The sequence below is a fragment of the Urtica dioica genome, chromosome 1 (genome assembly GCF_054948205.1).
Source record: "Urtica dioica subsp. dioica isolate 48M chromosome 1, U.dioica_male_clone48M_v1_H2, whole genome shotgun sequence".
Classification (NCBI taxonomy): Eukaryota; Viridiplantae; Streptophyta; class Magnoliopsida; order Rosales; family Urticaceae; genus Urtica; species Urtica dioica.
The window spans coordinates 22,195,151-22,204,065 of NC_142756.1; the positions used below are offsets into that span (position 1 = coordinate 22,195,151).

At 37.6% G+C, this 8,915-nt stretch overlaps 1 protein-coding gene across 1 annotated transcript; it reads right to left on the reverse strand.

Moving 5' to 3' along the window:
• Nucleotides 1-3,934: 3,934 nt before the first annotated feature.
• LOC149407782 (phosphate transporter PHO1 homolog 9-like) lies at nucleotides 3,935-8,236 on the reverse strand. Its single transcript, XM_089615395.1, has 13 exons — nucleotides 7,543-8,236; nucleotides 7,076-7,442; nucleotides 6,952-7,000; nucleotides 6,800-6,871; nucleotides 6,576-6,705; nucleotides 6,362-6,482; nucleotides 5,749-6,007; nucleotides 5,560-5,664; nucleotides 5,438-5,482; nucleotides 5,203-5,355; nucleotides 4,820-5,098; nucleotides 4,521-4,660; nucleotides 3,935-4,429 (listed from the first exon to the last, which is right to left on the reverse strand). The coding sequence occupies exons 1-13, from the start codon at nucleotides 8,021-8,023 to the stop codon at nucleotides 4,333-4,335; spliced, it is 2,298 nt and encodes a 765-aa protein (XP_089471521.1). The 5' UTR covers nucleotides 8,024-8,236; the 3' UTR covers nucleotides 3,935-4,332.
• Nucleotides 8,237-8,915: the final 679 nt, after the last annotated feature.

An 8,915-nucleotide genomic window follows, 5' to 3' on the forward strand; every position in this document is an offset into this window, starting at 1 on the left:
AATCAACTTCAAAATCGTTAAGAATATCAAAGCACATGAATGTTTCTTGTGCTCGATTTCTATGTGGAATCCAATCTTTACCACATGTCAATGCTTCGACCATCTCCGGTTTCAAGCTACATCTTCTATCGTTGATGATGCGCTCCGCGCTACTAAAAGCCACCTCAGATGACACGGTTGAAACAGGGATGGTGAGGATGTCTTGTGCCATGGATGACAAGACCGGGAACCTCCTTGCTTTCTATCTCCACCAAACCAAGAGGTCGATGTCTTCGTCATCCGGTTTGACCCACTCATTCCGGTCGTACTCTTGTATCTCGGGATGGGAACGTGTCTCGGCTGGGCTCGACCTCTGTTGACTTGTCCCACCTTCTTGTTGTTGAGGAGATGGGCTATAAGTTGGCGCGTTGACGAACATATTCGTATATTGGTGTCTTCTTGGATACTGCGTCTGTGATTGATTTAGTTGTGTTCGATATTGCAGTAGGAGTTTCGCTTCGTAAACCCTGAAAAGATCATAAAAAGCTTGCACGATCCTCGCAAGATCAAGTGCAATGTAAACTTGGTCCTTGAAATTATTTCTAATGTACTTAAGAAACTTTTTTAATCCACCAATTTTACATCGACAGTTTAGAATGGCTCCAAAACCGTTGAATAATGGAACCTTTCCAGCCCCCCAATATTTTAGAAACTTGGCTCTCATTGCTTGAATACAATTTTCAAAAATTGTTTCGTTTTTATATTTATCAAAATGCACAGCAATTGCGGTCATAGTATGAAGACTGAGAAAAGAAGTAGAAGTGTAAACAGCGGAAAGATAACAAGTTTTTTTTGTTAAAAACGTCAAGAAAAGAATTAACTGATTCAACCATCTTAATATCATATTCGGTGATAGCATCATCGTCATGTTCACTGTTAATGTAAGAAACAATAACATTGACATAATACTCGGATAAAAAGTTGCTCAACATAAGAAAGGTAGAATTCCACCTAATTTTGTTATCTAGATGAAATGTGCGCTCTTGGGGACCATTTAGTCTAAGGCGTCTCTGAAGCTCGTTTACTCTACTGGTTGAACTATTGATCCAATTAATGTAATTCCTAATCTTGTTGATGGAAGGGTCATAACTAGCTGCTCCAGCTTGAACTATAAGGTTTATGATATGGGTAGCACATCGTTGATGCAAAAGGGTATCGTCACAGTGAAGTCTATCCTTTAACTCTCTAACCATGGCGTTGTTGCTTGTGGCATTATCTAAGGTTACAGATATAATCCTATCGGTCAAACCCCACTCAGCTATAACAATAACTATGATATCTAAGATGTTTTGACTAGTATGAGAACCTTCTATCCTCCTAAAGGCTATGATACGTTTGTTGAGGTTCCAATCGTCGTCTATATTATGCACTATAACACTCATGAAATCCATCTTTGATTGACCAGTCCATATATCCGAGGTTAAGGCTACACTATACCTACCAGATGATATTGTGGTTTTCATTTGTTCCTTTTCTCCTAAAAACCATTTTAGGATATCGGATCTCAAGGCTTTCCTAGACATGATTTGAACATTTGGAATTATAGAACTCATGAATCTAACAAAGCCTTGATATTCGATATGACTAAAAGATTGATCGGTGGAAACAAAATATTCTACTAAATCACGTCTAAAGAGTACATGATCGATGTGACTTACAGTGCTTGACGAGGCTCCAGATTACTTCCTTTGGCAGTGCCTGTGATGACTCCACAAGAGCGACGTCCCGACTCTTGTGTTGTGAGCGCTGAAGATTTTGCCACAATTGTGACATTTTCCGGCTTTTTCGCCGTTCGAAATCACCTCTTCAAACCACGTCCACACAACGGACCTACTTCGACGGCGTGGTTGTTGTTGTGATTGTTGAGGTGGTTGTTGTCGTTGTTGAGGTGGTTGTTGTTGTTGTTGAGCACCTTCATGTTGTTGTTATTGTCGTGCTCGTCGTTGTCGTGTCTCCTCTTGTTGTTCACGTTGTCGAGGTCGTGGAACTCTAACGGCAGGATCGCCTTGACTTTGACTTCGACGTTGAGGTGGTAGTGGTGGCAGGTCTTCTTCTTCCTCATCCTCTTCTTCATTTGGATTTTGAGTTTCATCGTCATCTTGTTCTTCATTTGGATTTTGGGATTCACACATATGTTGCTCGTATTCTTGAAATGCTTCATAAGCCACTTCGGATGGCGGAATTTGAGCTTGATAGGCTTGCTCGGGATCCATTTGAGGGTAGTATGACACTTGGGTGTTTGGAATTTCTGTGAATTCAGAATGGGCGAAAGTATGAGCAATATAATTTGGATCGAAACTGTATTCGGTGTTTAGGTCGGGGGTGTTTTGAGACAAGTGCAACCAATTTTATTCAAATCGGTGCAGTTGTTGACCTCGGGAAGCTCTTCCCCTTCGACCTCCTCGGTTGTGGGATGAAGATGCCATGAAAAATTGAGAGAGTTTGCTTGAGAGTTTGAGATGAGATTGAGAGAGTTTGAGATTGAGATTGAGAGAGTTTGAGAGAAATGTGTGAAGAAAATGAATGAAATGGGGGGAGGGTATTTATAGATTTTAGAAATAAATGGGTTAAAAAAAATAAAAAATTCGGCCGAAATAGCCACCAACGATCATATTCCAACGTTAAAAAAAAAACGGCTCTTTTTTTTCGGCCGCCGGGACTAACCGGACCACCGCGTCCCGTTAGTGAAGATAACGGGACTCTCGCTCCCGTTATTGTGCCTAACGGTAGTGGGGATTCCGTCCCGTCTCGCTACCGTTAGGCCAGGTTTAGTTGTGGCGTTGCCTCGTTGATGTTTTTTTATTTCTAGCAATAAAAATGGAAACGAAAACCATATAGGGAATATAGGTAAATCTAATATCTTTGGAGGGGAATTAAGAAAAAGGAAGAAAAAAAATAGCGGGATAGTAAGAAAAGTGGAACAAAAAAATAGAGGGAAAGTAAAAACAAAAGAGGGAAAACAGGAATGCCTGAATATTATATCTTTGTTTGTTTATAATTATATAATAATATAGATAGCTCTTCTGAGTTCTGACTTTTAAAAAGAAACTGGGGTGAGGCAAATGAGGAAATTAAAATTTTGGGGGAAATTGAATACCCTATTTTGGTGAATTTAAAAAAGTCAACAAAATTTACAAATTAAATTAAAAAGGGAAGGGATTAAGTTGAGTATGATATATTTAATTTAAATAATATTGTTTATGACTCTTTAAATTAATGGGCTAAATAACTAGTCCAAACAACTCTCCTATTTTAAAATTATAACTCAACTATTAATATATAGGAAAGTAACCATTGTAATAATAACATTTCAATATTCTAAGAGTAACCAATTGTGATTGTGAATTGTAAATTGTAATTGTTCGATATGAATTGAAATCAAATAATTGTAATATGATACATTATTATGAGACTATTGTTATTGTGATTGTAAATTGTGAATTATGAGAACACTACTAAATGTTTCGTTAAATTAGTAATTGAAAATAAATAATTCGAAAGATTATTATTGCTCTACTATTGACTATATGTTATTATACGTGAATTGATATTGATATGGATGTGTTATTTTTTTCATCATGTTTTCTAATATCAAATTTATGTTAAAAGTTATAAATTAATAATTTTGTGTATATAATATTAATCGTGCTTAATTGGATCGTAATCGTTCTATTACTCGTAATCGTATTAATTGTATTCGTGCGGATCGTAATCATGTTTCGTGTTAACCATTCAATAATTGTGTTACTATGATTTTAATCGTGTTACTATAGTCGTAGTAGCGTGTTCGACTCAATTAAGAACCGTCTCATTTATTGAGATCCAAATCAGTTTTAAATCGTATTGTAACCGTTTCGTGTTCGTACCTGATCAAATCCCTAGTTCTCAGTGTCTCTTGATACTAAAATTGAAAACATATAAGACAGAACCAATTCAATGACAATTTAGTACATATTTATTGGAGTATGTGTGCAAAAGACAAAAATGAGGAGTACAAAGTACGAACCAAAAACCAAAATGAGGAGTGCAAAAGACAAAACTGTGCAAGTTTTTCACATAGATACTTTTAGGGGTCTTTTTTTTTTATTTTTTTATTTTTATTTTTTAATAATGCACCTGCGTAAAATTTTATGCAACATACTCCTAGTCCTAAGGAAAGAAAAAGAAAAAAAAAAAAAAAAAAAAAAGACTCGTAGAAATGTCTTTTAGTTAAAACTTGAAACATTTGTCTTTTGCCGTAAATAAGACTCCTACTGAGGTCCGATTCTCAATTTCCACATTCTTACGCATGTTTCAGGAATCTTTGTCACCATTTTCGTAGTTGAAGGGTAGCGGCACCGATTTGAATGCTCGGTACTTGCCAACGTTGTTCAAATGCTCATTTTCCAACCTAACAAGTAAAAGAAAACATCACCATTTCAGTTCATGATGTTGCTTTCATTCCAAGTAAATAATAGATAAAAAGTCATAATGACAGGCACCTAAAGAAATTCCAAATGCCCCGGCGAATGACTTCGAGGCTTGCAAAAATCGCAACAAACGCATTTTTGTGGATAAACGGAGCTTCTGTGAACCCCAAAACTGTCTGCATCCAAGCGAACCTCAGTAAACAGTTCAAAACCTGCCGGGAAAGTCACCGCTTAAAATCACCGCTTTTAGACGAATAATAATAATAATAATATTAATATACAAAAAAAAAAAAAAAAAAAACACCACAAACTGACCAGAGAAAAGTATTTAAATAAAAAAATCCATATGTTTTTTTTAATTGATCCCTTACGATTGCCACAAAGTAGACTGTCTTGCTGCGCAGCACAAGCTTGTCTCTCAACCAAGGGTTCTTGGACTTCCTCTGAAGAAGACCCCAATCCAAGACGATATCCCACCAAGTAGCGAAGACTGTTGCCCCGACTGACGTGGTCGCGGCGATGACCAGAAGTAAATTGCCCTTTTTCTGCTCGTAAAGTGTCCTCAGACACAACGCCACAATGATCGAGAAGTATTTAAGGCCATTATACGTGTGCATTCTGTCTCTCTCCTCTACCAAACGCCGTACACACTGCAACGTTATAAAGAACATGGTTTTGATCATAACGATGATATATATATATATATATATATATATATATATATATATATAATTAAGGGGATTTTTTAGGGTACCTGAAGGAACCGAATCCAAAACGGAAAAGCTGCAACGATGATGTAGAAAGCTTCGTAGACGGTGCTGTCTAGGCACTTTCTGCTGTCTCTTTTCCTGAAGTTTCCTCGGATGTAGTAACACACGTAGAACTCCAAACTTCTGATGGCTTGAAACTGTAATTTTGATTTTGTTAGGGAATGATTTAAGATAGTGGTTATGGTTCGACATGTTAAGACAAGTGCTCTGAGTACAAACCTGACTTGTCAGTTGATCTGCCATGAAAAAGTCTGGTAGAGTAACCTATACGATTTGGCATTGGTAAGTTCGATTATATATTTGTGAGAGACTAAAGAGTTGGAGAAAGTTCGAGTCTTTACCTTGTACAGCGGGGCTAAAACGCAATGCAATGTAGAGGTTAGCAGAAAATAGCGAGTGGAGCGATATATTATGTTGAAAGGAAAGAACAGTATGATAAGAATAACCTGTAATATAGAAACAATTTATTTGTATTTAATCAGAGAGCATATATGTTTGGTTGAGTGCACATGTAAAGAGCAAAAACTCACAGAAACTAGGATGAGAGGAACAAGTTCGGGTAACGTCTTAAAGTGGTTAGTTTTTCGGTCCATGTCCATATTCAGATTCGAGGTTACAGCGGCCAAAGAGAGAACTGAAAGACCTGCACTGAGAAGAAACACCTCTCTGTAATCCAGTACCGTTCCTTCTTTGAGCCCGAATATGAATGGATAGTTGATTCGGTACCGCCTCCAAAAGTATATGTTCCCCGCGAACAGAAGCATGTGAAGGATGATGTACCCGAACAAGCTGAATATATATAAAATGAAATAAAAATCGATATTCACTAGTTAGAATGTTAAGAGAATGATACGTTTATAAATCCGTGACAATAAAAACGAAGAATATGAGAGTCGAGAACACACAAACACAGAGAAAATCATTGGGGCAGATGAGAGAATTCACTATGTTGAGAATATGTTATGATTGGAGAGAATACAATCGGGAAACTATAAAAGATTTTGTCCCGTGAATATCAGTTCAGTTCTTCAACTATGTAATTTGAATATCATATTATTGCTTCACGGGCCTTTCGGGTCAAACCAACCCCATTCAGGTCACCAAAGAATGAATAGACACAATAATGAGAATCAAAAAGTTTACCTGTAAAGAGGAAAAATATTTTCCATATATGTACCACGACCTTCGCTGTCAACGATACCTCTTACATGAACAAGCACGGCAATAGTCACTATGAGAGCCAGTGAACAACCAAACAGACAGCCTGCAAATTTGTTCCCAGATTATTTAGCAGAACAATGTCAATATATATATTTGTTTATTCTTTTTCTTTTTATGGAATTAATGAATTTCTTACCCAAGAAAAACGTAATGGTGTGTTTTTCTCTTCGTTTTTTCGGCCTCAAGACGTTCATTCCTTTTTCCCGGTCTCCATTCCAGAAGTGCTTTATGAAGGCAGCTTCAACTCTCTCCATCAGCCTAGTTACCTGATGAAACAATGACGACCATACGATTTATTAATCATCATGCTTATGAAGACAAGTTTTTTGTTGATAGATAACTAAACCGAGCGGCACTTACTTTTTCGCAGCTCCCGAGATCGGTCCTATCAACCATGTCCAAGATAGCCTTTGAAGCACTCCTCTTAGTGATCTGCATTACTAACACAACTCCTTTAGTCCATCATATTAGAAAGTGATGTAAGAAAGAATAATAAGTGTTTAATTAGAGACCTTATCATATTTCTTCATGATCTTAGAGAAAGCCAGTCTGTTCATAAACCTGTCACAATTTCAACAAGAAAAATTAGTCAAGACTCGAGACTCCATATTCTTCTTTGTCTTTGCTTATATTTACCGGTAGCTTTTCAACAGCCTGAGCTTCTGGTAGAACTCTACAAAAGCCTTTGCCATCAACTCCTCCGATTGCCTGAGCTGGTCCTTGTTGAACTCCGACGAAGAATACGCCTGAATCAGTTTGCGTTTTAAGGCCGAAATCGGAGTCTCGTGCCCCTTATTTATCTTCACATTTTCTAATATCTCGATCGGACTTATCATTGCTCCTTCCACTTCATTTCCGCTACTACTTCCACTTTGATCACTCACTTCTCTCACCTGATTTATCCCTTCTTCTTCATCTTCTTCATCTTCTTCTTCTTCGTCTCTAACTACTCCTTTTCTGTTCATCTCAATCTCTCGAATCGCATCCATGTGCTTCACTTCAGCTTCAAAATATTAAAATAATATATAAATTGTAAAATAAAATAAAAAAACCTTTCTCAAACACACGAAATCGCCAGCGCAAAAAAAAAAAAAAGAAATTACCTTGTTCTCGATCGGGATTGTTGAACTTTCCCAAACTCGCCTCTGGATTCTCGATCTTGACCCTGAGCGCAATCAAAACATCCATTTGCCTGCTAAGCTCGTCGGCCTCGGCCACGACGTCCTCGACCTTGCTCGAGTAGAATCTCGCGACCTTTCGGAGCTCGCCTTCGATTCCGGCGAAGAACGTCGGCACGTGAGCCTCGGCTTCGCCGTCCGCGGCGGCGAAAAGCACCGCCGCCTCTTCGTCGCTGTTCCTCGTCAAGTTCGAACGATTCCAAGTCGTGAGGCCGCTGAAAGCTCGGTAGAGATGAATCTTCCTCTTCAAAGAGCTATGGCTGTGATCAACTGTGGTTATGGACTCGGAGTGTTTGTGCTTGGAGATGAGTATATCTTTGAGGATCTTCTTCAGGTGATTGTAGTCCATGTATGCTTCGTGCCATTCCGGAACCATTTGAGCTGTGAATTCTTTTCCGAACTTCATATCGAATTGGCTTTGAAGGCTTCGAGATCGTCAATGTACGATTACTAAGAAAGTGTGGGCTGCTTCTTCTTCTTCTTCAATACAACTGCCTATCTATGTATATATAGAATATTCCGATAAAAAAAATGTATATAGAATATATGAGAGAGACGAGAGAGAGTACGTAGGTGATTGTGGACTGTGTAGTTAATGCGAATGCGAAATTGGATTTGTTGAGATATTTTTTATTTCTTCATGTGAAGGTTTATTTATTCTTTGAATAATTGAGGCCAAGCTGGCAAGAGAGAGCGATCTCATTTGTTAAGCGTTTATGCTTATTATGGTTTTGGATTTTTGTATCTAACATGTGAATGTTTGCTAACACGAAAAATTAATTTATGCCAACCCACAGTCAATATATTGAAGTTCAACATGGATTTAATTAGCATTATTTTGACTCTAGTATATGGCACATGGTCATGACTCGTGAGTCGTGACTCATGATATGATGCTTTTCAACTGCTGATTATCAAAATGATATAATATAATTTGAGTCCTTATCAGCTGATTGAATGTGAAAAGAGAGAGAGAGAGAGAGAGAGAGAGAGAGAGAGAAGACCGATTGTACAATTTCCGTATATGAGTAAAGACAAAAATTTGGTTCAGAGATGAGAGTCCAGTCTTTAGTGGGTGGGCCTAATGGGAACTGAGAAGAACCACTAGGCGCCAGATTGAGGCGCTTTTCCTTAGGTGTAGCGTAGCCACAAAATTGGATACGAATATCTACTTTAGGATTTGTTGTTCAATGAAGAATAACAAATATGCATTATGAGTTATAAAAATTAAAGACTTTTAAAAAATTATGAAAAATTAAATTAAATATTTATGGAGATATTTATTAAAAAATAAGTGA

Bases quoted from the DNA above. Each gene is read 5' to 3' on its own strand.
- LOC149407782 (XM_089615395.1), bottom strand. From the start codon at position 8,023: ATGAAGTTCGGAAAAGAATTCACAGCTCAAATGGTTCCGGAATGGCAC. The intron at 7,001-7,075 runs GTAAATATAAGC...AAATTGTGACAG, and splicing joins AGGCTGTTGAAAAGCTACCG to GTTTATGAACAGACTGGCTT. The intron at 5,483-5,559 runs GTAAAGACTCGA...CAAATCGTATAG, and splicing joins TTTTAGCCCCGCTGTACAAG to GTTACTCTACCAGACTTTTT.